Source organism: Lytechinus variegatus, chromosome 9 (genome assembly GCF_018143015.1).
Source record: "Lytechinus variegatus isolate NC3 chromosome 9, Lvar_3.0, whole genome shotgun sequence".
Lineage (NCBI taxonomy): Eukaryota > Metazoa > Echinodermata > Echinoidea > Temnopleuroida > Toxopneustidae > Lytechinus > Lytechinus variegatus.
In genome coordinates, this window is record NC_054748.1 from 16,171,166 (window position 1) to 16,198,641 (window position 27,476).

Genomic DNA, 27,476 nt, shown 5'->3' on the forward strand with positions numbered 1-27,476 from the left:
GCTATAGCCATTTTGTTCCAAAGGTTTCATTTCTCTTTAAAGAGAAATTCCAGTAGTTGCAGTTAACACTGATTTCATGATAAAGTCTGTAAAACAAGGCTTAATTGCCAGTATATCATCGAGGATCTAGATCTGGTACAGTTACATTAACTGGACTTTGTGAAATCTTGAAATTTACGCTGAAAAATGTTCACACCGAAAATCCCCAACACAGATAAGCGCACGTGGGACAATGTATAATTATTGCTTAGGGCGTCGGGTCCGACGCCCTACCCGAATCCCGTGCTTATTTGCTGATTTCTCAGCATTTACACGATTTCTTCCAGAATCCTTTGGCACATGCGTTTTATTTATACAAACAGACACTTTAGTGGTCATTTCATTGGATTCTGTACGAACTCATTTTGATATCGTTACCAAAACTAGCATTTACCTTTAAAGGGAGTCGAATCTTGGTTAATTAACTAAGTTATTTGAAAGGAGAAATAGAATGTTGCAAGATGAAATATATCAGACAAGGAGTGGAAATTTAAGGCTGTTTGAAAATGAGATCACAAAATCACATCTCAAACTTACAATTCAGTGAGAAAATTCAGACAACTAAGGGATACATTTTGGCCTGTATTAATTCATAAGAAATTTGTTGTTTACTCTTTAAAGTGCTCTTGGCGCCTCCCCAGTTAATTAGTCATACATAAAATGCAAACACAAGTTGAGGCAGTGGCAGATTCCGGGGCGGGGGTCGCACCCCCCCTCTCCCTTTTGAAAGTGACACCAAACATTATTTTTTAATGGGAGTATGCTGTTCATAAACAAGTAAGAACCTTTAAATTTTTCTCTCTTTTATTTGGCTTGTGCAATTTTGGGGTGACGAAATGACCTTCAATTTTGGGAGAAAACCATTTTTTTTGCTTGTCAATATTTTCTCATGGAAAATGTGCCCCGCCCCCCTTTGAAAATCCTGCGGATCCGCCCCTGGGTTGAGGGCATATCAATGGCTTGTCCCCAACCTTAAGAAAATAATTCATTTTTGTTGTTGTATGTTTTATTGAAATAAATTGACATAATTACATATTTACAAGATTGGAATGATTCAAAATAATAACAATAATGTACAAGGTAATTAGAAAAAAAATGGTGTACAAGCTAGGATGGTACATACGGTAATAAAACATTACAATGAAAAGAGGGTACATTCATCACAAACAGTGTTTATACCCCATATAATTGTCAGATGTCATACTTAGACAGGCATTTGATTCCAACAAAAATCTTAAGAATGGGAAAATGTGCTGGCCGCGCGCGCCGCAGGCAAGAAAGATGAAAAAGGGAGAAATAAAGTACATGTTCTTTTCATGCATGCCTGCTTATTTTGGTATTGTTTATTTTTATTTATTCATTTCTCAATTCTGTATTCTGTTGCATTCTCCGAAGCTGATGCCCATTGCCTGCTCCCCCTTCCATCTTTTCCCTCCCCCGACACACAAGTAAACTGCGTGTTATCACATCACCATGACTGATAGTGATGCGGGAAAAGGGGTCTTTGATTTTGGGTGGGTTGCATATTTTTTATTAGGGGAATTCCCGTTCTAGCATAGTCACATCACGTGACCCGCGCGCTGTGCATGCACGGTACTTCCAAAATACTAAACACGGAAGAACGAACAGAAAGCTTAAGCCAAGGCCAAGGGTATACACTTTGCATGCGCTATGCATATTTAAGTCGTTTTGAATACCCCCAAAAAACTGCCGTCCTTCTCGAAATATTTTCAGTTAAAATGAAGGCGATTTTGGTCACATTTTGGTTTCTTGCTATTCTTGGACCTGAGCTCTCGCTCCAAGACGACTGTTCGGACGCACAAGGTGAGAACTGACTGAGTGACAGTTGAGAATGAGATAACTGAGTTCTGTGAATGTTGACAGCATGCCATTCATGCCATTGTTGATCAGTGTTGATGATGTTGGTATTGAACATGTCTTAGTAACGACTAACGTCGTTGATAATTTTTTCGTTAGCCTGCACTAGGCCTAGATGTAAAATATACATATTAATGAAGCAAAGTGGTAATGCAAGTACTTAGTTCCAACTGAGTTTATTTTGAACTCCCAAGTTTTCGATGTTTTAACATAGACCTACGCCTACGGCTACGTCTTCTTCAGGGATCCATACAAGAAAGCTCGTAATGACAAGAACTGAAATACTAACATTCATGATTGTGGTAGTCATATGGGACCGTGCACAAAACAGCATCACCATCATAATAAAGAAAAGCATATTGCAGGCGCAGGCTGTCAAAATTAACGCGTGAGAATTAGAGGCGCTGGTCAAAAAATTGGGATTGTCCCAGAAAACAAGGATATCCTGGCACGTTATAAACCAAGACAAATTGTGTCTTGATAAATTGAGACTGTCCTTGTTTATGGGGACGTTTTTTCTTCACTTCTTCCTACGGGACAAAGACAGCAATTAGGGGAATTGAGAGTGCTAAAAATAGAATTCAGTGACCTCAATTCCCCCCCAGTTCACCGTTTTTTTTATTATGACTTGCCGTCTTCCAATAATCTTGTTACGAAACCTGATATGTTTACATTGACTAGCACTCTTGATTGGTGTCGGCACTCAACAGGTGAATGAACTTTCCTAGATTTCTTGTGTGAAGAAATCCTTATAAACTGAGACAGTCCCTGTAAACTGGGATGATCCCAATTTTCTGACCAGTGCCTCTACTATTATGACGCCATCACAGTCATGAAAGTGCAAGAATGGAATGGATAAAGGCTTACCGGTATAGGCCTATATCAAGAAAATAAATTATGTTAAAAGGAGGTGACAATGACCTCCCAAATCACTCTATCTTGACATCAACTGTTCATATTATGTATGGTGGAGAATAGAGCAATAATAATAAACCTACGAGGAACATCCTGAAATTATTTACAAAAATTCTATCCTTGTTTAGGCCATACTGAAAACTTCGGCTTTGAATAATAGCTCGAATTAAGTTCAGCGAGTTTCCTCTCTTCCGCGGATTTATAACCTCCGAAGAAGAGAACTATTTTGAGATCACTGAAATGTATACTAGAGTGATTTTCTCTGTTGAACTTGAAGTGCTCAGCTACCGGGAAACCATCGCGATGTTGTCGGATAGTAGACCTGTGTTTATTGAATCTTGTCCTAAATTTAGTACTGGTTTCTCCAATGTATGTTACATCTGGGCATTTGCTACAGAGTAAGCAATACAGAATATTGCTTGAATCACAGTTGTGGTTGGGAGGTTTGATTGCATAACCAGTAGGGAGGTGTACTGTGCTGTCGGTTATGATGTGCGGATATATTTGACAATGGGCTTTTCCACAGGGTTGGTTACCCTTTGGTTGAGGGGGTCCCGGTAGCCGACTCTTCACGATCAATCTTTTAAGGCTAGGAGGCTGCCTCTGTGCATGCAACGGGGCCTTTGGCATGACCTTAGTGAGATGCTTGTCAGCTGTGATTTCACCTCCACTCTTTCTTAACCGTCTGGGCAAGCTTTGTAGTTTGAGGGTGGAATGTGGAAACGAAGGGGATTCTACCTTTATACATGTAAACGATCATTCTCGGGGTCATACATATGCTATATCATGATGTGAAGAAACGTCAGGTATAGAGAGTAAGTTTAGCAGACATTTCTTATAGAGAGTAAGTTTAGCAGACATTTCTTATAGAGAGTAACTTTAGCAGACGTTTCTTCAATAAATCATACATCATAATTACGGTATAGAGAGTAACTTAACCCTGAGAATGAACGTTAACATGTAAATTATATCACTAAGTCAAGGATCAGGATTTGAATGTCAGTATTGTGATGCATTGACAACTTGACAGACTATCGATCTTTTTTAATTGATTTTTTAGTTTTAGTTTTAACAATAACATTCTGAATCAAGGTTCTACCTGGAAATAGGAATGGTTGTCTTTTCATATAACATCATTTTGGTCTTTTCCTTGTGTGTTTTTTTAATAGGAGGATCATTCAACATTAAGTGATTTTAAGTTAGCATTCAAATTCCAAATTTTTTCTTGTTTGTTCATTGTTCTCAAACAATGCTCATTTGTTCCAAGGGTTTTATTTCCCTGTAACTGCATCATCATGATCTGCATCATGATTCAGCAAGACATCAAAAAGGGAAGTTATTCATGAAAGGACTTATTAGATGTCCTTCGGCCCTGTTTTCCAAATTAAATGATCTTTGGAAGGATGTTGCAAAGTTTTAAGCACTTTGTCTTTGAAATTGTATTCTGATTCATGAATACATGTGCATGTTCGGTACTGTAATTCCAAGCCGGTTCGTCGGTAATGCGATCACACACCACATGTGCTGCCGTGCTGGTACATTTTACTTTAAATCCACGATGCTGTACATGTAGGCTTGAGTTGAGTGCCTGTCCATCGATCTGCTATCTCCTCTGGTGGTATGGTAACATGGTATTACAGGCATGTAAATATTCTTACACACAACACAAGAAAGGACTGTCAGAAACGTGTATGCTAAAACCGAAGAAAAACAAATACAATATGGACAATACTGTCGACACTGGCTCATAGAGCAAGACGCAGTTCTTTGAACAGACCATGTGTTCTTTCTATATGAAAGCATGTGATACAGATTTTTAAAGAATTCATAAATGATAAATGAAATAATGTAGGATTTGTATAGCACACTTATCTTGTTAGGGGCTCAAGGCACTCCTATATTACTCCAGCTAAGCTTGTCTACCGATTCTGGTGCGCACAGCTTTGTGAGGAATTACTGCCTGCCGGTACCCATTTACATCTCCACTCGGTCGAGTGCAGCACAGTGTGGATAAATTTCTTGCTGAAGGAAAACATGCCATGGCTATAATTGATCATACAGGAAGACTATCCCACATATCTTCAACTCTGTTCGATACTAGAAAAGTACCTCTTAATACCAAGCCGAGAACATTTTTTATCCAACTTTTATCCTATGACCTCTTGTTTTCAATCCAGATCACTTACAGATCATAGCAGATGAATTCACGCTCTACAACGTGACGACGACGTTACCAAAGTTAACGTGCCTCAATCTCACCTTCCCTCACTTCCCGAACGTCACCTACACTTCAGTGTTGATACAGTACCATGTATGGAACTCTAATGTGACTGGCTCGCTTTACGCCACTCCACGACCTGCGTATGCAGTGATGGGTGATCATCTGGGCTTGGTTTGGCCCGCAAATCGTGTGGGCACCATGCAGAGTTACTTGAGCCTGACCAACGACAACGAGACTGCGTCTGAAGCCCTGATTTTGTATTCACCGTTCAACAGCTCGGGTAGGCTATAAAAATGTTTCATTATTTCATTCATTTGTTTATTCATTTATGCATTCATTCACGTTATTTGTTCATTCATTTATTCAACCATTCATTCAATAATCATTCATCCATTTCATTCATTCACATCATCCACCCATTCATTCATCCATCCATTTCGTTCATTTATACATTCATTCATATAATAGCTATTCATTCATTTATTCAACCATTCATTTTATAATCATTCATCCATGTCAGTCATTCCTTCCTTTATTCATATATATGCTTTTATTTATAACTCATTATTTCATTCATTACTAATTCATTTGATCATTCCTTCATTCTTTCAATTAGTAATTTTTCATTCATCACAAATTTATTCATTCGATCATTCACATTAATCACTTATTCAATCTTTCATTGTTTCATTCTTCTGCTCATTCATTATGTTATTGATTCAGTCATTCATTCATTCAGCTGTACATTTATTTATTCATTCACTCATTTATTTGTTCATTCGTTCATTTGTTCATTCATTCAAATACACATTTATTTATTTTCCTGCATCTATTATTGAATTATTTATTAATGTTATCATTTATTATCCATTATATCAGTATTATATTCTTTGCATGAATATTTAATAGAATTTCATTCAGTTGAGTAGTTAATGAAAACAGAAAAGGGGATTATTCACAATGAAAGGCATAGGTGTGCACAACTGCGCACTACACCATAAAGAACTTGCAAAGGATATTACAGCACACAATGAAAATGTTAAAGACAAAAAGGAATCAGTTACTGTAGGATAGAAGAAGAATCTTCTCATTCCGTGAAACGGTAGTGTTGTAGCGATGCATTAAAAACGCATATTTTGGTCTGCGTCAAAATGCCTGTTGAATATTAGAGCATATATTCATAGAAGGATAACAAATATCCCATAGGCTCCTGTACAAAATGTGAGATACGAAACTGTATTTAAGTCTGGTCGGGCATCCGCTAATGCATGAAATATACAACACGTACAACAATGAATGTATTGTATAATGTGATGACGTCATAATAAACTCTGTGTATTTGATCTTTAATTATAAAGTGATGATGCCATACTTATATGTGCTATCATAGGTGACATGCCTATAGTTAAATTTCTCCCTCTTTTGGGGGAGTGGGGGAATAGAAAAAAACTTATACATGTATATGATGGCTTTATTTTCATTGAATACCAGAAATATTCAACTTATAAGGGTCAATATTCCACTCAGCGATTTGTGGAATATATTTCCCAAACTCTTGGAATATACAGTATCTGGTATTCCATTCTGAGCCATCTACATGTGGCCTATTCCACGGTTACTCACGTTACATTTGGAGACACCTTGACTCATACTTGGAGCTGTAACTCCATTATTATTGATAGGAACTAAACATCTCCTTATCACAACAAAATACACAGTCTGACTATCCTTTGTATAAAAACAAAACTTGGGAAATTCTATTATGCTCCTGGCAAATCTTTGGAATGTGTCATTTACTCACGTTACATGATTTGGACCAACCTGTGGAATTGCCCATGTACATGTAGGCCTATAACAAATAATTTCTACTTTCAACAACATGCAACATGTACATTATGTAGTGCTTAACATACAAGTAGAATGATAATAACGATAATCCACTATTGTATAGCACTTAAATACATCGGAACAATGTCTCTGTAAAGCGCGTCACAGATACATTATTACTCCGGTCCTCCGATCTCGGCATACCAGCACACAATGTATGCACCTTCTCCACTCCGTGGGAGCTCGCCAACAAATGTTCCAAGACATTAATAATGCTTCAAAAGGGCTGCATATAAAGCAATATTGTTTTAATAGTAATAATAATAATACATAACATTTATATGGCGCCTGCTACTGATGTTTCTAAGCGCATTGTGTTCTGTTTATGGTTTGTACTTGGGATTAAAAGAAAAGAAAGAAAGAAGGAAAAACATGTGGCAGGGGAAAATGACACAGCTAATTATGCAACTACACTAATAATCAAAAGTCATTACTACTGTAGTCTACACCTCCAATTGACCGACCCACAGCTGTTAGGTTTTGAGCTGATTCACCGACTTGGCATCTTATTATTTTTTTCCTTTGTTGATTCTGTAGCAGCTTTCGCAATTTTTTTTGTTTTCTTTTCAGTGCCTGTCCCCGGTGGATGTAACATGGAAGCTAACCTTCAGATCAATCCAAACCTCAAGATAGCATATCAAGTCGAGAACGTTCTCATCAACGTCACTTTCTCCATGGCGAATGTCGGTTACGACAAAGATCCTCCTGCCTGCGCGGGTTCCAATCCAAAAAAGAGCGTGCTCCGCTATGACTTTTATATCCTGTTCATCGACTGGAACAAGTATTCAAAGAACTCTCTGTTCAGCGACTTGAAGAAGATGATGACCGTTGAAGGCATTCTGAAACATGGTAGAAAGGTGAGCATACAGTCAGGGTTCTTACAGTCATGGAAAATCCTGGAAAAGTTTGTGGTCATGGAAAGTCAGGAAATTTATGAAAAATAATGGAAAAGTCATTGCATACATTTTTCTCTTCGCTATGGAGCTTTCCAGTTTGTCGTGTCTCGCGACTCTCATACTCTGTAATCATACTCTGCTATTGTTAATTGGTGTTCATGATTTCCTTTTTTCCCAGTTTTGTGGCATCCAAAATTCTACATAACTCCTGGGACATCACGGGAAGTCATGGAAAGCAGCAATTTAGTCATGGAATTCTTTTTCTTTTCAAATTTCTGTGGGAACCCTGTTTAAAAATCGCTATAAAGGGGGGGGGGAGTACTGGGCTTGGGAAAGCAGCGAATGGGAGAGGAGAGGGATAGTGAGAGATGGGTGGCGATAAGGTTATGAATCATGATTTACATGTATGTTGATGAGGACAATGATTAACACTGTATATTTCTGTTTTATGTGCAAATGTATGTGCAATCCCAACCCAGATTACTGTATCATTTACAATATTTATACATGTTTTCCTCCTTCAGTTTCACCTAATAGCTTTATTTTTTTTCTTTTCTACAAAGCAAGTAATTTCATACAATCCTCTCTTCAATCTACATGTATTGTTATTCATTCAGAATTGGTTAAATATATATTTATGTTAAAATGTGCATTATGTTAAAGGTATATAAATTTAGTCTACTCCTAACCTTTCCCCATTCCTGTATTTGACATTACTTCTCCCTCTCTATACTTTTCCTTTTGTATCCCCTTTCCAGTATTATACATTAGCATACTTTGTTATTTTTTTTACTGTTTCGCTTGTTTGTGTACTAAGATTTTACTATGTACAAATTCATGCAATTCAGCCTTTGGCTGCTATTTGAATTTTTATCACAATAAATACCATTTATCTATCTATCTAAAAGAAAGATAAAAAGACCTCAGGCATTATTAGTTGTCTTCAATAGAGAATATCATCAAATTCAATATCAGTATCATAATGGCATTGCAGGATTACAATCAATTATGACTTGAAACCAATTTGGCTTTTACTCCAAACTATTTCTTACTATGATATCATACAACAAGTAGACACAGTTTGAAAGATGATAGTGTTCTAGTCATTCTGTACCCCGAACATTAACATATATTTTGTTATATTTTTCTGAAGTAGGCATGATGCAACTGGTCCAGGCTCAGATCGTAGACTAGTCACAAGGTGAGCCGTAGTCTCAGTGCCCATTTAGTCCCACCATGCATACAGTACTGCATGTCTGAATGACACAGGATAAATGTTCTTCTCATTCAATATAGATCCATACTTTTGGCAAAAATGACAAGCTGGAGCTGAGTTTGGCGATGTTCAACGGACGGGGCGTTATCCTGAATGCGATAGCGAGAGATTCAACGACCAACCAGATGGCACCCTACTCCCCGGCAGTCACCTACGCCTGCGGGAATAACCATGGGAGCCTGTGCTCTGGAAGGGGTAAGACTGGTTGGGATTTAGCCAGGGTTGGCCATTTCCCGCTTTAATAATTTATACATATCCTGCCCTGTCGTATATGAGGGGAGTACAATATAAGTATACTTTTGTTGGATAGCATGTGTGCTCTATTCATTACCATTCCCTATCATACAAGCTTTGCTTTTTAGTGGGATCCTCCATTTTTCACAAATTATGAATCACAAATCCTTTACACATGATTATTTTTTATATACATGTAACTCATGTCTTTTTCAAGTTGATTTAATGACCTTCGTATATTTTTTTTATGATGTTGACTCGTTTTGATTGTATCTATTTGATTTATATTTTGTTGAATGAAAGTGAAACAAATGAAATGAATGAATTCCTATTTTATACAAGGGATTATTAAGCTACAATTTATATAAAACAATTGTTTTTTTTTTCTCTTTCTCTTACTGCAGTTCAACCTTTATACGGTGTAGTGTTTGCTGTAGCAATGATCATTGGAGGGATAATCTGCTTCTCAGGACATCATTTCTTCCATGCAGGTACGTGTACATGTAAACATGTAACCATCTAACTTGATTCCTTCCAAAGTTATTGATCAGGAGTTGGCAATTGGGTATTTAACTTCTTTATCAGCTAGAATGAACAGTGATAGTGAATGTATATATACACTCCGCAAAAAAGTCCAGGACACTTTAAGTTAAAATATTCCATATAGATATTTGATTAAAGGCAAATTATTGTATGTAAACATGACCAGACAATATTCGTCTTCCAGTATGACATGACATTTTCATGTGAACAATCATGCATGGGTGGTTAAATGCTTTAAATACATTTGGATAGCTTTCCATCTTGGTATGAAAAAAATATTGGATGATTAAAGAGTATGAATCTTTGCACCACCTAGAAGATTTTCATTGGTGTCATGATCTTGCAGTTGTGCACTATTATGCGTCAAAATATCCCAGACCTTTGAAGGTTAACGCCTGTGATATTGATTGTCTTTTTTTCCTTTTTACAGAGATTGTATTATGTTTAAGATATCTTCTGTTTTGTCTCAAAAAGGGTATTGGATGATTAAAAGAGTATGAATGTTCGCACCAACCAGGGGACTATCTTTTGTGTCATGATCGTGAGATTGCACTCCATTGTCAGAGATGCCAAGTTCAAAGACCAGCTATGCGTGAGATTTTGTGTGAATCTGAGTGAGATCACAGACATTGTGTACAATGTATATATGGGGATAGGCTGTGATAGTTGCGTGAGACAGAGATTTGAGGGGATGAACAAGAGTCCAAAATGCGTGAGTCTCACGCATAATGCGTGAGACTTGGTAGCTCTGCATTGTGCGTCAAAATATTCCAGATATTTTTAGGTTAATGCCCGTGACTTTGACTTTTTTTCTTCTTTATACAGAGATTGTACATTTTGGATAGCTTTCCATTTTTGTATAAAAAAATTAATGGATGATTAGTCAAAAGGGATGCTCATAAATACAGCTTCTTTCCTAGAACTGCCAAAGATTGGAATGAGTTAAAGGGGAATGAAACCTTAGGAACAAATAGGCTTGTGTAGAAACAAAAATCAAAGAATAAGAATAAAGAAAGTTTGAGAAAAATCAGACAAATAGTGAGAAAGTTATGAGCATTTGAATATTGCAATCACTAATGCTATGGAGATCCTCACATTGGCAATGCGACAAGGATGTGTGATGTCACTGATGAACAACTTTCCCTTTGGTGGACTATAAAATACCCTCAAAATGTCGCTTTTTGCTTCTTCTTATGATTAAACAAACTCTTTATCCATGATGTATTCTTAAAAAATATGTATTACGTGCCCTCATGTAGACAGAACACATGATTTATGGATAGATGTGATAAAAGAGGCAATTCTAGTGAAATATATACTAAAGTAATGGGGAGAGTTGTTCACAAGTGACATCACACATCTTTGTCGCATTGCCAATTTGCTATCTCCATAGCATTAGTGATCACAATATTCAAATGCTCATAACTTTCTCATTATTTGTCCAATTTTTCTCAAACTTTCGTTGATCTGTTTCTTTGATTTTTCTGTTTTCACACAAGCTATCTTGTTCCAATGGTTTCGTTCTCCTTTAAACATGGACACAACATCGATAAACTCATTGGACCCTTTCAAATCCAAAATCACTCAAAAACCATGTAAGTGACCTGCTTACTTGGCGATCTCACACGCATCAATAAAGTTGGCGGAGTACAGCAAGTCTGCATGTGCCGACTTCACCCAAGACAAGATTAAAATAGTATTAATATCTACACAACGCAGAAGACTGTCTTTGGTGTCATTATCCTGCAATTGTGCACCATTAACTGTGCGTTAAAATATCTCAGAATTTGTAGGTGACATTGATTTTCTTTTTTCCTTCTTTATACAGAGATTGTATTCTTTGGATATCTTCCATTCTGTCTCTTCTCGATCATGATTCTGTCTGCAAACACCGCCCTCACTCAAGATGGTAAAGCCAATCAATCTTTATCAACTTAGCATTAACGCATTTCATATGTTGTTTGTTTATGATAAGATATTTGCCCAACTTTGCCCAATGCAACTCACAGTGGTCATAACTCTAAATCATATCCTTTAACCTTCCCCTAAATATGAATTCTTTTTAACACACCTACATGTGTATTGTAATTTATGATAAGACATGTATACAGAGTATGTGTATGAGCCCCACCTTAATGACCTTGTACATCCTAAATTAAATCCTAAAACCTTACCCTAACTCTGGACCTTGACCTTTCCAACACACCTATTTCACTACATTTCCGTACATCATTGTATCAAACATTTAATGTATAATTTCTATGATTTTTCATCAGTGCATGTCATTCTTGCATGTATGCTACTGGCTATAAACTCAATGGCCCAAATCCACATAGGTGGTTTTGAAAACCCACGGTTGAATCCATGGTTTACGCAGATTTCCTGTATACATTACGCTTAACTTAGGGCGTATCGGGCGCGTGTATAAAACGTGCAATGCTGATGCATGCTTTTGTCACAGTGAGACAGCTATACATGTATATCCCTAATCATTTTTATTACTATGATTAATGTTATTATATTTTATTGCAGTAATCTTGTTGATTTCTCTGACCATGGGTATTCCTGGTGGCTGTATGTGGTTGGCCTTGTGGTGGCGCTTCGGTTACGTCCTTCCCATAATGATGTGGGTGTCGTTGAACCTTGGATTCCTCTTCTCTGCTATCATCTTCTTCACTCCCTTCGGTGAGTCACAGCCTCCTTTCAATAGGTCAAAACGTCTTAGTAATTACTAATTCTACTGGAATGGTGGTACTCTCGATGACTATATAATTTTTCTATATTTGTATGTCAACATTTGGAGCTAATTCACCAAGAAATATTGCTGAAATGAAGGTTACAGAGATAAAATAACCCCCACCCTATTTTAAGTTTATTTTCTTCAAAGTAACATTTGCGCAAGCACGTCATCCACGTTGCCATTGTTAGATACGCAATATCTGCGCAGGCACTTCTCTGTTGCATATCATACGAAAATTGAAAATTTTCCTGAGAGAGAAAATGCCATCTCACAATACTAATTTCAGTGTTGAAGATCAAATGAAATGTTTTTAAGATAAAATTACCTCAGAATACCATCCCAGGGTATTGTGCCAACTGGTATGAAAGCAAAGGTCTCGTAATACCCCTGAAAAGAAAAATATCCTCTAATTAGTAGGTATTTATCCAAATTGCAAATCATAGTCAAAGTGTGTTTTAATTGCAGTAATCAAACTTATGATAATTTAAAATAAAATGCTATTACAATTTGGAGGGGTTTTCCAACTCTCTCTCCTTTGATAGGAAATGTTATTGTTTGGTACAAGTCAGTAGTATAATGATATGGCTTAACATGTGTGCAGAGATGTAGAGTCATGTTTAGTAAAACTGTTTTGTATTTTTCTCTTTCTCTTTCAGGAAATATGATTGTTTGATATGGCTTTATATATGTGCGGAGCTATTCATGTACATGTAGTTACAACTGTTTTTTCTCTCTTACTCTATAGGAAATTTGATTGTTTGGTACAACTCATTCGTATAATGTTATTGCTTTTTTATTTGTTTGGAGATATTCATGTACATGTAGTTACAACTGTTGCTCTCTCTCTATCTCTTTCTTCAAGTCATTAGTATATTGATGTGGCTTCATGAGATATACTTGTACATGTAGTTACAATTGTTTTTATTTCTTGGTCGTTTTTTGTCTCACCTGCGAAGCAGAGTGAGACTATAGGCGCCGCTTTTCCGACGGCGGCGGCGTCAACATCAAATCTTAACCTGAGGTTAAGTTTTTGAAATGACGTCATAACTTAGAAAGTATATGGACCTAGTTAATAAAACTTGGCCATAAGATTAATCAAGTATTACTGAACATCCTATTAGAGTTTTATGTCACATGACCAAGATCAAAGGTCATTTAGGGTCAATGAACTTAGACCATGTTGGAGGAATCAACATCGAAATCTTAACCTGAGGTTAAGTTTTTGAAATGTCATCATAACTTAGAAAATATATGGTCCTAGTTCATGAAACTTGGACATAAGGTTAATCAAGTATCACTGAACATCCTGCATGAGTTTCACGTCACATGACCAAGGTCAAAGGTCATTTAGGGTCAATGAACTTTGGCCGAATTGGGGATATCTGTTGAATCCCATCATAACTTTGAAAGTTTATGGATCTGATTCATGAAACTTGGACATAATAGTAATCAAGCATCACTGAACATTTTGTGCAAGTTTCAGGTCTAATGATTAAGGTCAAAGGTCATTTAGGGTCAATGAACTTTGGCCGAATCGGGGGTATCTGTTGAATTACCATCATAACTTTGAAAGTTTATGGATCTGATCCATGAAACTTGTACATATAAAGAGTAATCAAGTATCACTGAACATCCTGTGCGAGTTTCAGGTCACATGATCAAGGTCAAAGGTCATGTAAGGTCAGTGAACTTTGGCAATGTTGGGTTTTTTTGTTGAATAACCATCATATCTCTGTAAGTTTATTGGTCTAGTTCATAAAAAGTGGACATAAGAGTAACCATGTATCACTGAACATCTTGTGCGAGTTAGAGTAGTATTCAAAGTCAGCACTGCTGCTATATTGAACCGCGTGATGCAGGTGAGACGGCCAGAGGCATTCCACTTGTTTCTTCTCTCTCTTTATAGGAAATTTGATTGTTTGGTACAACTCATTCGTATAATGTTATTGCTTTTTTATACGTTTGGAGATATTTGTGTACATGTAGTTACAACCATTTCTCTCTCTCTCTCTCTCTTCAAGTCATTAGTATATTGATGTGGCTTCATGAGATATACTTGTACATGTAGTTACAATTGTTTTTATTTTTTGGTTGTTTTTTTTTTCTTCTCTCTCTCTGTTTATAGGAAATTTGATTGTTTGGTATAAGTCAGTAGCCTATGGTATGGCATACATGTGTGGGGTTATGATCATTCCAGTAATCCTCATCGCATTCTCAAAGTTTGTAAGTATAGACAGTTTATTTTTTAAGAATTAAAGGGATGGTCAAGGCTGGAGATATTTACATCTCAATAAATAGAGTAAAATTCACAAAGCAAATAATAATAATAGCCAATTTTTATAAAGCGCTTTTCCCAGGATTGCCCAAAGCGCGTTACAGCATATTATTACCCCGGTCATTGGATTCATTTCAATCCCGCACGAAAAGTGCACAATTTCCACTCCCTGGGGAGCATTCCTTGCATTCATCGCAGCCTCATTATGGCGCTGGCAAAATCAAACATACAATATCTTTCGCATCCTACCGGGTACCCATTTAGCACCTGGGTCGAGAGTGGCAAAGTGTGGATTAACGCCTTGCCAAAGGACGCTAGACCACGGTGGGATTCGAACACACGACCCTCTGTTTACAAGGCGAGAGTCAGAACCACTACACCACGGCTCTTCCACACGCAAAGTGCTAAAAATTTGATAAAAATCGGATAACAAATAACAAAGTTATTGAATTTTAAAGATTTGCAATATTCCGGTGAAACGGTTCTAGGCATGTTGTTGTAAATATGTATTAGATGGGCTGATGATGTCATATCCCCACTTTTTCTTTTATATTTTTATCATATGAAATTAGGTTTATCTAAAGTTTTTCTACCAAGAACTAAAACAATTGGATTGAAAACTGATTAGGTGCAATTTGGGAGGGTTATTTACATGTACTGCCGCAACTTGATTTAATCATCATCACTTAATCATCATCACTTGCACATGTATGAAAAAATGAAACATTTATGATTTTATGTAAAAAGATAAGAAAAGGGAAAGTGGAGATGTGACATCATCAGCCCACCTAATGGATTTTATATTGATAAAATTAAAAAATTCAACATCTTTTTATTTTTTATCCGATTTTGATGAAATTTCGGGCATTTTGCTCTGTGAATTTTGCTCTATTTATTTAGATATAAATATTTGCAGCCCAGACCATCCCTTTAAGACTTTGGTCAAATCACTGTTCGCTTTGTGAAACCCTCTGTAGTAAAACCTGTATGTACAGTTGAGGCCAGAAGTTTACATACACCCAGAAAATTTGAAGAAAAGTCAACACTTGCCAAATATCATAAAATTTATTGTAAAACTTGTAAAATATTTGTGCTATCATGACAAATTTGATATCAAACAAATGAGTATATCATGCCCCTTCATCACATTGCTTTGTCATCAGGAGCTGAAAAATATTAAGGTGTCATTTTTCCCCAAAAAATCTTCATACATGTATTTTAAACAAATTAAAAATAAAAACTTGATAATTTTTTTTTCATATTTGTGCTAGTTATTTATCAACACAAACATTTCTGATTACACGTTTTTCCTCAGTGGTGATATATCATGATAGAAATATAATATAAATCATAGATTTGACATTTATATATTTGTATAAAACGATGTCTAAAAATATAATAACAAAGAATAGAATACATTTTTTACTTTTTTTCTTCAAAGAAATTTCCACCTGAAATATACATTAATCCCATCGGCACTCCAATCATGTGAAAGAGCTTAATACAATCTTTCATTTGATACCAGATTCGTCGTGGTAGTATTTATATTTCTGAAGATATAGTAAATTTTACGATGTTTGGCAAGATAACAAATTTCACTGAATTCCATGGGTGTATGTAAACTTTTGGCCTCAACTGTATGTAAAATGACTGCCCATAGAAAACAACAAAAATATTTATATGTCCACCTATACATGTAGGTGGTCATGATGATAAATAAATATATGTACAGTGTACAAGGAAACCGAAATACTGACTCAAATCTTTTGGGGTTTTTTCCTCTCGGATTTATCATGGATTTACACAAAAGAGAGAGTACCAGAAGCGATTCTGGATCTGAGCTTGAAAAGAGGATTCATTTCTTGTTCAGGAATTGGTTCTTTATATGACCATTTCAAATAAATTCATACCAGATGGCGAATATGAAATGATTACTTTTATGCCAAATTTATGACCTATGAGCTTCTGGATTACTATTTACTTTTAAAGGTTGGCAACTCTGTGTATATCTATTTTGCCCTATTCAAGCTATGTACATTATACAGTGCGTCCCAGAATAAACGAAACCGAGATTTAGCGATCATTTATCATAACTTAATCATAAATAGAATAGACAAATGACCTACCAATTTAAAGCTGAGAATCTCCTCTTTCATTTTCAATTATTGAAATTCAAGCCTTATTTTAAATGACCAGAACTTTGTTATTTCTTGACCATTTTCTGTAATTTAGGTATCAAATTAAAGAGGAGATATTGAACTTTTCAAAAATGTGGTTTTCTTTTTGAAACCCAGATACCCCCCGCCAAATGAGTTTTTGGTATCCTTTTTTCAAATTGTTTTTGCTCACTCATGCGTGATTGAGAAATAATCTAAGTAATATCAGATGAAAGAGGAGATTCTAAGCTTTAAATTGGTAGGTCATTTGTCTATTTTATTTATGATTAAGTAATGATAAATGATCGCTAAATCTCGGTTTCGTTTTTTCTGGGACGCACTGTATACATGTATATAAAGTAAATAATGGTCTGTTTGTCTTGGAAAGACTTCTATTAAAGAAACAAGAGAACTTGTAGGAAACGGCCCAAGATATCCTAGTTTAGACTTCCTGCATACAAGGAACTGTAGAAGTGAAAGTAGTACATCCTGTGTCTGCATCACAAATAGACTTAGATTAAAGGAGTACTTTACAAAAGAAAAATTGTTTCGATAAAAAAAATATATACATGTATATGAGCTTTGAAGGAAGAGCAAAGCTTGTCTCCCCGAAACGTCGAGAAAAGAGTTCTTTTCAGAACTATATCCAGAAAGATAAACAGTCCTTTTCAGGACTAACCTAGACATGGTGTAACCGCAAAACTCTCTAATAAGAAATGTATATTTAATTTAGTAACATACATGTACAAGTGAGGATTGGACTAAATTCATCCAATAGTATGAACAGAGCTATGCATTTTTATGGTATTGATTTTGTGACATGACATGCGAACATCCCTTTCATATGGTATGTGATAATTCTGTGAATTTCCTGTGTCATGGTATTTGAATATGATTTCATCTCTTAAAGGTAAATGCTAGTTTTGGTAACGATATCAAAATGAGTTCGTACAGAATCCAATAAAATGACCACCAAAGTGTCTGTTTGTATGAATTAAATGCATGTGCCAAAGGATTCTGGAAGAAATTGTGTAATTGCTGAGAAATCAGCAAATAAGCACAGGATTCGGGTAGAGCGTCGGGCCCGACGCTCTAAGCAATAATTATACATCATCCCACGTGCACTTATCTGTGTTGGGGATCTTCGGTGTGAACATTTTTCAGCGTAGATTTCAAGATTTCACAAATTTCAGTTTAAGTAACTGTACCAGGGGGCTGTTTCACAAAGATTTAAGTATGACTTAGGTCGCACTTAAATGTCGACGCGTACATGGTATGCAACGCGCAATCTTATTGATCAATACGCAGTAGTGCGCGTCCTCTTGGCATGATCTGACCAATGCTGTCATGCCTTTTATACTGCGCGCAACTAGACATTTAAGTGCGACTCTAAGTCATACTTAAATCTTTGTGAAACACCCCCCAGATCTAGATCCTTGATGATATACTGACAATTAAGCCTTGTTTTACAGACTTTCTCATGAAATCAGTTTTTACTGCAACTACTGGAATTTCTCTTTAATTGATACATTATTGGCCACATTTCAAACACGCTACAGTAATATACATTCATGTTTGTAGTCAACAGGAAATACATGATTCTATATTTAGGACTCGTTTGGTTAAATAAGCGTAGTACATGCAGGTTTGAGACAGAAGGAAACTTGGGGGGTGTTTCGATTTAAGTATGACTTTTTAAAGAGTTGCACTTAAATGTCTAATTGCGCGATATATAAAAGGCATGACAGCATTGGTAAGATCATATAAAGAGGACACGCACTACTGTGTATTGATCAATTAGATTGCACTTTGTATTTCAGATATGCGTCGGCATTTAAGTGCGACCAAAGTCATACTTAAATCTAAGTGAACGACCCCCCTGATGTAATATTTCATAAGCAAACAGTAAAGCTAAACTTCACTATCTGCAGTGAGTAATGATTTCAAAAGAAAACTTTAATCAAGATTTGTCATCACGATTATCCTTTATCTATAACTAGTATAAAGTGAATGCACCATAATGTATATCATCCTTCACAGTTCTAAGGAAGCCTGATGTAATATAAGCAAACATTAAAGCTAAACTACACTATCTGCAGTGAGTAATGATTTCAAAACGAAACATGTAGAATCAAGATTTATCATCTCGATTACTCATCCTTAAAGGTCAAGTCCACCTCAGAAAAATGTTGATTTGACTCAATAGAGAAAAATCAGACAAGCACAATGCTGAAAATTTCATCAAAATCAGATGTAAAATAAGAAAGTTATGACATTTCAAAGTTTCGCTTATTTTTAGTTAAATAGTTATATGAACGAGCCAGTTACATCCAAATGAGAGAGTCGATGATGTCACTCACTATTTCTTTTGTTTTTTATTGTTTGAATTATACACAGAAGCACAGAATGTTAAAATAATGGAATTCCACGTGTTCAGGGAGGAATGAAACTTCATTTCACATGACAATGATGAGAAAATCCAAATATTTCATATTTCATATGATAAAATATAAAAGAAATAGTGAGTGAGTGATGTCATCAGTTCCCTCATTTGCATACCGACCGAGATGTGCATATAACTGTTTTGTGAAATGAAGCGAAACTTTAAAATGTCAAAACTCTCTTATTTTACATCCGATTTTGATGAAATTTTCAGTGTTATGCTTGTTGAATTTTGGTGGGGTGGACTTGTCCTTTAATCTATATCTAGTAGGTTTTGCATGCTTTATTCAACAAAAGTGAGCACACCCTAATGTACACTGTACATTAAACATTACTGTATATTAACCCTTCACAATTATGAGCTTCACAGAAAATGAAGCACAGACATTGTTTTAGGAACCTTTTCTTAAACACACCTTTAAAAATGGGAGTGAACTGGAAAAGGCTACGTGTCGTTGTGTGTTAAGAATAGTCTTAGAATATAAAACAAGTGGGATAACTACATGTATTATAATATATTAATCCTTCACAATTGTGAGCTTCACAGAAACTGTAGAACATTCATTGTTATCGGAACGTTTCCATAAACACACCTTTGAAAGTGGGAGTGAACTGAACAAGGATGCATGTGGTCACTTATTGACTGTGTTATAACCTATCATTGTTGATACAGAGAATAACTAATAGCCTATTTGTATATAGAAACTAAAATATTTTGATCTAGATAGATAGATAAATAGATAGATAGATACATGTAGATAGATAGATAGATATATATATACATGTAGATAGATAGATAGATAGATGGTTTATTAATAAAACTCAAGACATCATTGCGGCTAAGGCCAAATTTCGATGCATTACAAGGTAGTAATGACAAAAATATATATTCTAACAGTAACGTAGATAATTACAAAATAAATAATACAGATAAAGTATTGCTCCGAAACTAATTGTGTTATTGAATTTTAGAAAAACCCTAAACCTTGAAGAGTTATCTTTTTCAACAACTTCAGCAGCTATCCCGGGAATGAAAACATTCAGTCTGACTTGCCATGGTGAAGTAATTTGAAGTTTCACTTGAATACATACATTGAGAGGAAATGTATTTAATGATGTGCTATATATGATTATTGCAGCATTAATGCATCATTAAAGACCACTATTCTTGTCTCTCCTTTTGGTGGTCTTTAACGACAGGTCTCACTGTAGTAACCTGGTCATAAAGACCACTGGCTATTTAAAGACCACTATTCATGTATCCTCTATTTTTTATGGTCTTTTATGACAGGCTTCACTGTAGTAACCTCTTCATAAAGACCACTTGCTCTTTAAAGACCATTATTCTCGTCTCTCCTTTCGGTAGTCTTTGTGTACAGTCCTCAATGCAGTAATGTTATATATTTGTACAGACTATGTGCTCATTAAAGACCACTCTTTTTGTCTTTCATTTTGGTAGTCTCTGTATTTATAGTTCTCACTGCAGTATAAATGTTTGTTTCTTCTTTTGGTGGTCTTTAAGTACCAGAGCTACCAAGTCTCACGCATTATGCGTGAGACTCAAGCATTTTGGACTCTTGTTCATCCCCTCAAATCTCTGTCTCACGCAACTATCACAGCCTATCCCCATATTGTACACACTGTCTGTGATCTCACTCAGATTCACAGAAAATCTCACGCATAGCTGGTCTTTGGACTTGGCATCTCTGAAGTACAGTCTCCTGTCTTACAGGAACTTGTTCATAAAGACCACTGACTCTTTAAAGGCCAGTAGTTTTGTTGGTCTTTCAGTGGTCTTTAACAACAGGTCTCACTGTATTACAGTAACCTGTTCACAAAGACCACCGGCTCTTTAAAGACCACTATTAGTATCTTATTTCTGGTTGCCTGTGTACATGGTTTTCATAAATCTGAACATAATCATATCCCACCATTGTATATTAAGGATGCAATGAATTAGTGTAGCCATGAAGTTTCGACCAAATTGCTGGCACCATTTTGAAGTTGAATGGATGAATACATTTGGCTGTTATTATAGACAAAAAGATTAATTGATCCTAGAATTGGAGTTTCAGTTTCGTACTTCCGCAATTTAAATGATTGATGTTGCTATGACATCATAACTGAAAATAGTGTGTCACTCCACCTAATGGTTACATCGAGTTAGCCTAGTCTACAAGCAAAGACTCAACTCAGGCACTATTAAAATATACATTTATAGAAATGAGACTGTATACTCTAACCCCTGATATAATTTCCCAGTTGGGTGTGGTATGAAAGACATCACTGCATTGGTCAGAATCATGCTAAAAGGATGTGCACTACTGCATATTCTTTTTATATAATTTGATTTGATTTTAGGGAGCGTGAAAATACTCTCATTTATTTCTTTCAATAATAAATACATGTGAAAACACAAATATCATGCATTATTTTGAAAATAAATATACAAATATAATCATGAAGCATTAAAGCCTGTCTATAGCTTTGGTAAAGGGTCAATAATGTGATTGATAATCGAATATCATCTAATATGACAGTCTTACTGAAGCGTAGAGACCGTTAGATATTTTTTCCAACTGCACTTCTCTGAGAAAATTTCAAATATTCAAATCTTGGATATATAGCGCCCTCTCTCGGCGATGCTTGTTTTAAATTTAAAAAATGGGCATTCAAGCACTTATCTTATAAATTTAGTGATTAGATATCCAAAAGTTACAGACAAAGAACATATCTTGAAAGTTTCAGCCCATTCCATGATTTGGAATAGGATTTAATTGAAAGACAAAAACACACAGATATTTTAATTTGATCGGGTGACCCGATCAAGTTAAATTTTCCATGTAAAATCGCAAAATTTATCTTGTAAAACACATTTTCATTTCATATCCTCCACATCATAACTGTTATAGGGCATATCCATTCATATTAGCTAGCAATGAATTGGAATAGTGATAGGTGCATTTTGGTGGATTTACCAAAACTATACACAAGCTTTAAGATAAGATTTTAAAAAAATTATGAAAGGAAAGGTATCCCAAAACGCCTCAAAGGATTGAAAAGAGGGAAACCAATAATAAAACATAGGAATGATCATAGAAAATGAATCACAAATAGAACAGCATACCGGAACGTGTCGCCACAACAGTAACATTAATAAGATCATGTGTTCATCAATATTATGCTTACATGTAACTTGTGAAAACCACCCCCTTCCCCGTCCGGAATAATGTTCTTATTTCTCTTTTGTTTTTTTCAGCTGAGCATGCTTGCGTGTGCAGTGTGGGGAAGCTATCTTGTCATAGCCGGCATTAGCTACTATGGAGGCGGTGTTCTTCATTACATTGTGCTGAACATTATCCATAGATCTTACATAACAGGGTATAGTGAAGCCCATGTCATTGTACCGATGAACCCTTTAGGTAAGTCTTTAGGTGGTGTTCTTCATAAGATCATACATACCAGGGTACAGTGAAGCCCATGTCATTGTACCGATGAACCCTTTAGGTAAGTCTTTAGGTGGTGTTCTTCATAAGATCATACATACCAGGGTACAGTGAAGCCCATGTCATTGTACCGATGAACCCTTTAGGTAAGTCTTTAGGTGGTGTTCTTCATAAGATCATACATACCAGGGTACAGTGAAGCCCATGTCATTGTACCGATTAACCCTTTAGGTACCGTAAGTCGTTGTGTGGTGTTCTTTATAATAGATCATACATACCAGGGTACAGTGAAGCCCATGTCACTGTAACAATGAACCCTTTAGGTAAGTCTTTAGGTGGTGCTCTTCATTAGATCGTACTTACCAGGGTACAGTGAAGCCCATGTCATTGTACCGATGAACCCTTTAGGTAAGTCTTTAGGTGGTGTTCTTCATAAGATCATACATACCAGGGTACAGTGAAGCCCATGTCATTGTACCGATGAACCCTTTAGGTAAGTCTTTAGGTGGTGTTCTTCATAAGATCATACATACCAGGGTACAGTGAAGCCCATGTCATTGTACCAATGAACCCTTAAGGTAAGTCTTTAGGTGGTGTTCTTCATAAGATCATATATACCAGGGTACAGTGAAGCCCATGTCATTGTACCAATGAACCCTTTAGGTAAGTCTTTAGGTGGTGTTCTTCATAAGATCATACATACCAGGGTACAGTGAAGCCCATGTCATTGTACCGATGAACCCTTTAGGTAAGTCTTTAGGTGGTGTTCTTCATTAGATCATACATACCAGGGTACAGTGAAGCCCATGTCATTGTACCGATGAACCCTTTAGGTAAGTCTTTAGGTGGTGCTCTTCATTAGATCATACATACCAGGGTACAGTGAAGCCCATGTCATTGTACCAATGAACCCTTTAGGTAAGTCTTTAGGTGGTGCTCTTCATTAGATCTTACATACCAGGGTACAGTGAAGCCCATGTCATTGTACCGATGAACCCTTTAGGTAAGTCTTTAGGTGGTGTTCTTCATAAGATCATACATACCAGGGTACAGTGAAGCCCATGTCATTGTACCGATGAACCCTTTAGGTAAGTCTTTAGGTGGTGTTCTTCATTAGATCATACATACCAGGGTACAGTGAAGCCCATGTCATTGTACCAATGAACCCTTTAGGTAAGTCTTTAGGTGGTGCTCTTCATTAGATCATACATACCAGGGTACAGTGAAGCCCATGTCATTGTACCGATGAACCCTTTAGGTAAGTCTTTAGGTGGTGTTCTTCATAAGATCATACATACCAGGGTACAGTAAAGCCTAGGTTATTTTACAGATGAACGTGGGGGGTGTTTCACAAAGATTGAAGTACGACTTAGTGTCGCACTTAAATACCGAGTTCCTTACGGTATCATGTACGCATCAGCATTTAACCCTAAAAAGACTGGGGGCTGAATCAGCCCCCCCCCTCGACATTTTTCGCAATAAATCCGCCGCGCGAAATTTTTTGACCGCGTCCCTTGCTGACTTTTTAATTTCAAGTCTCGCGCAACTTTTGAGACCAAAATTGTGACCCCCGGGTACGCGGTTCTAAAATTACGCAACATTTCGTAAGTGCATGCAGACCCAAAATTACTCAAAAACGTGAATTTGTGTACAAATCCAATGCAAATAGTGTTCTTAGCCAAAATTCATAAATGTATCATTATTTTTCCTTTTACTGCTTAAAATCAATTAATTTTATCTTGTTTATGGTCAAAATAAAGTCCCCGACAAATTCCATTGAAAAAACAATAAAAAACAAAAAGTCGAAAAACAAAGAAATACATAAGAAATTTAGAAAACAATAGAATACATAAGAAAATAAATGTGATTTTGAATTTTTTTTAAAATCAAGTTGATCAGATGCCTATTTAGAGTATGTGAAACAAAAATTAGCATTTCAGGGGCATTATTTATTTAATTAGAGCAAACTTATGATTTTACGCATAAATTAGCATAATTAATGAGCAATGAGATTTTTGCAGAATTTGATGTTATAGTTTTGTAGATAATGCCATGGGTAACGCGTGTGCCAATTTTCGTCGCGATCGCGCGATCGACGGCCGAGATCATAAGGGGGGGCTGAATCAGCCCCCCCAGTCTTCTTAGGCGTTGAAATAGCCCAGTCTATTTAGGGTTAAGTGTGACTTAAATCATACTTAAATCTTTATGAAACACCCTCTAGGTCATGTAGCCTCATAGGGGGCAACTTCCCCCTCCCCACTACCTCCTGACAAAAATTCCAATAGGCGCTATAAAAATGTATTATTATTATTATCGATTGAAACTGAAACCACAGTTACAGAAGACATCAATGATATTGATGAATATGAAGTGTAATTGCGACATGAAGAATGAGGGATAAGAAATACTTCATGCTAATTCCAATTTACACTGTTCAATTTCATGGATACATGGTTTTGAAATTCAGTAGGGTGTGTATGCTGAAGTAAAAGAAATACCAAACTTTTTTAGATTGAATTGAATTGCTTGTATTTTATCGCGCTTGTCACTTGTTTGTCAAAGCAATGATTCAATTATTATGTTTTCTTCTTTTGAACATATCCAGATTATTTCCTGATAGGCTTATGGTTTGTACTGATCGTAGCCGGTGTTCTTGTTCAGCGTCGACTCACTAGAGGGCGACGTGACTTCCCACTCTGTCGTTACAAGGAGAACCTGCTGAAGCGTAACCACGAGAAGGCGATGAGGAATCGTAACCGCTACGAGGATCGAGAGCGCCAAGGCCAGCAACGCGTGTTGGAGGATCCTGCGGGAAACGTGAACGCGGGCGATGACGACAGGAATCCACTCATTGTAGATTAGTGAAAAAGAATGCTATGTGAGATAGTTTTATACTATATGGTCTACAACCAGTTGGTCTAATTCTCAGAGAGTCTAATATCAAATGGGCTAAAGCTATTTGGTCTACTTTCAACTCAATGTAAATTAGTGAAAGACCTTGTTATGTGAGGTTGGTAAATATTGTCTTGGTCTACACTATATCTCAGTCTAGTATCTCAAGGGCTAAATTCATTTGGTCTATTTTCAATAGTGAAAGATCTTGCTATGTGAGATTGGTCTATATTCCCTGGGTCTATGAGCACTTGGTCTACTTTTTAGGTACTAATATCACATGGGCTAAAGCCATTTGGTCTACTACATATCAATTAATTTCAGATTAATGAAAGACCCAGATTGTTGATATTGTCTTGGTCTAGACTACTTCTCAGTCTAATATTTCATGGCCTAAATCCATTTGGTCTACTATGAATTCATTGTAGATGAATGAAAGGCCTTGTTATGTGAGATTGTCTTGATCTAGAGCACTTCTCAGTCTAATATCTCATGGGCTAAATCCATTTGGTCTACTATGAATTCATTGTAGATTAATGAAAGGCCTTGTTATGTGAGATTGGTTGATATTGTCTTGATCTAGAGCACTTCTCAGTCTAATATCTCATGGGCTAAATACATTTGGTCTACTTTCAATAGTGAAAGACCTTGCTATGTGAGATCGGTCTATATTCCCTTGTCTATGAGCAGTTGGTCTACTTCCCTGGTAGTCTAATACCACACCCCACCCCACCCCCACCCAAAAAAAAGAGGGAGAAATTTGCAGACCAAAATATGCATTTTTAATTTATTGCTATAACACTCTATGGGTATAGCCTAACTGGAAATTAGGCTTATAGGTTCATGTAACATTGTAACTGGGCTAAATGGAACTAAAGCAAACACTGATTAGACAAATAGGTTAGACCATGTCGGATGATACCAAATGGAAAATAGACAAAGCGGATGTAGACCATTTGGCAATTTACTTTTTACATCGCTGGAATACTTGATGAAAGTATTAGCTCATTTTCCTCAATTTGAGGTAAAACTATCTACACTTTATATGTACATGTAGTTCTTTATACATTCCTTCCATTAATAATCATTTATCATCATTAGATGTTCTGAAAACTTAGGGTATGCCTTTGAAGTGTGTCCGACAAATTGAGATTCCCATTTTTCTCCAAAATGAGCAAATAATATTTTTACATTTGATTTACAGCTTAATAAAACTCTGTTTATCTTTTATATAGATACCAACTCGGATAACTAATTTATTTTCATGTATGTGGTTTGGAGTAATAGTTCATGGATATTCATGTGATTTAGACTAAAATTGCATGAATGCTATCAAATCTACTTTGGAATAATTTATTAATATTCGGGTTACTGGGATTAATATTTTCCTTGAATATTCATGATTTTTTTCCATTGGTTTATGAATATTCATGTGATTTAGAGAAGTACTGAATGAATAATTTATTTTTATTTGGACAACTCATGAATATTCATCTGATTTGGCCTAATATTCCATGAATGTTAAAATGTGATTGGAACTAATAGTTCATGAATATGCAAGGATTCTGACTAATATGACATGAATATTCATTTGATTAGCCCCAAGTAAAATATCTTCTGACTTGGCATCCTTGTT

General features: G+C 36.1%; 1 protein-coding gene across 1 annotated transcript; it reads left to right on the forward strand.

The window, feature by feature from the left end:
* Nucleotides 1-1,709: 1,709 nt before the first annotated feature.
* Nucleotides 1,710-27,229, forward strand: LOC121421106 (transmembrane 7 superfamily member 3-like). Its single transcript, XM_041615739.1, has 10 exons — nucleotides 1,710-1,863; nucleotides 5,010-5,333; nucleotides 7,511-7,797; nucleotides 9,133-9,307; nucleotides 9,751-9,837; nucleotides 11,718-11,798; nucleotides 12,422-12,574; nucleotides 14,755-14,852; nucleotides 22,762-22,924; nucleotides 25,554-27,229. Exons 1-10 carry the CDS (start codon nucleotides 1,779-1,781, stop codon nucleotides 25,808-25,810), a joined length of 1,710 nt encoding a protein of 569 aa, XP_041471673.1. The 5' UTR covers nucleotides 1,710-1,778; the 3' UTR covers nucleotides 25,811-27,229.
* The last annotated feature ends 247 nt before the right edge of the window (nucleotides 27,230-27,476 follow it).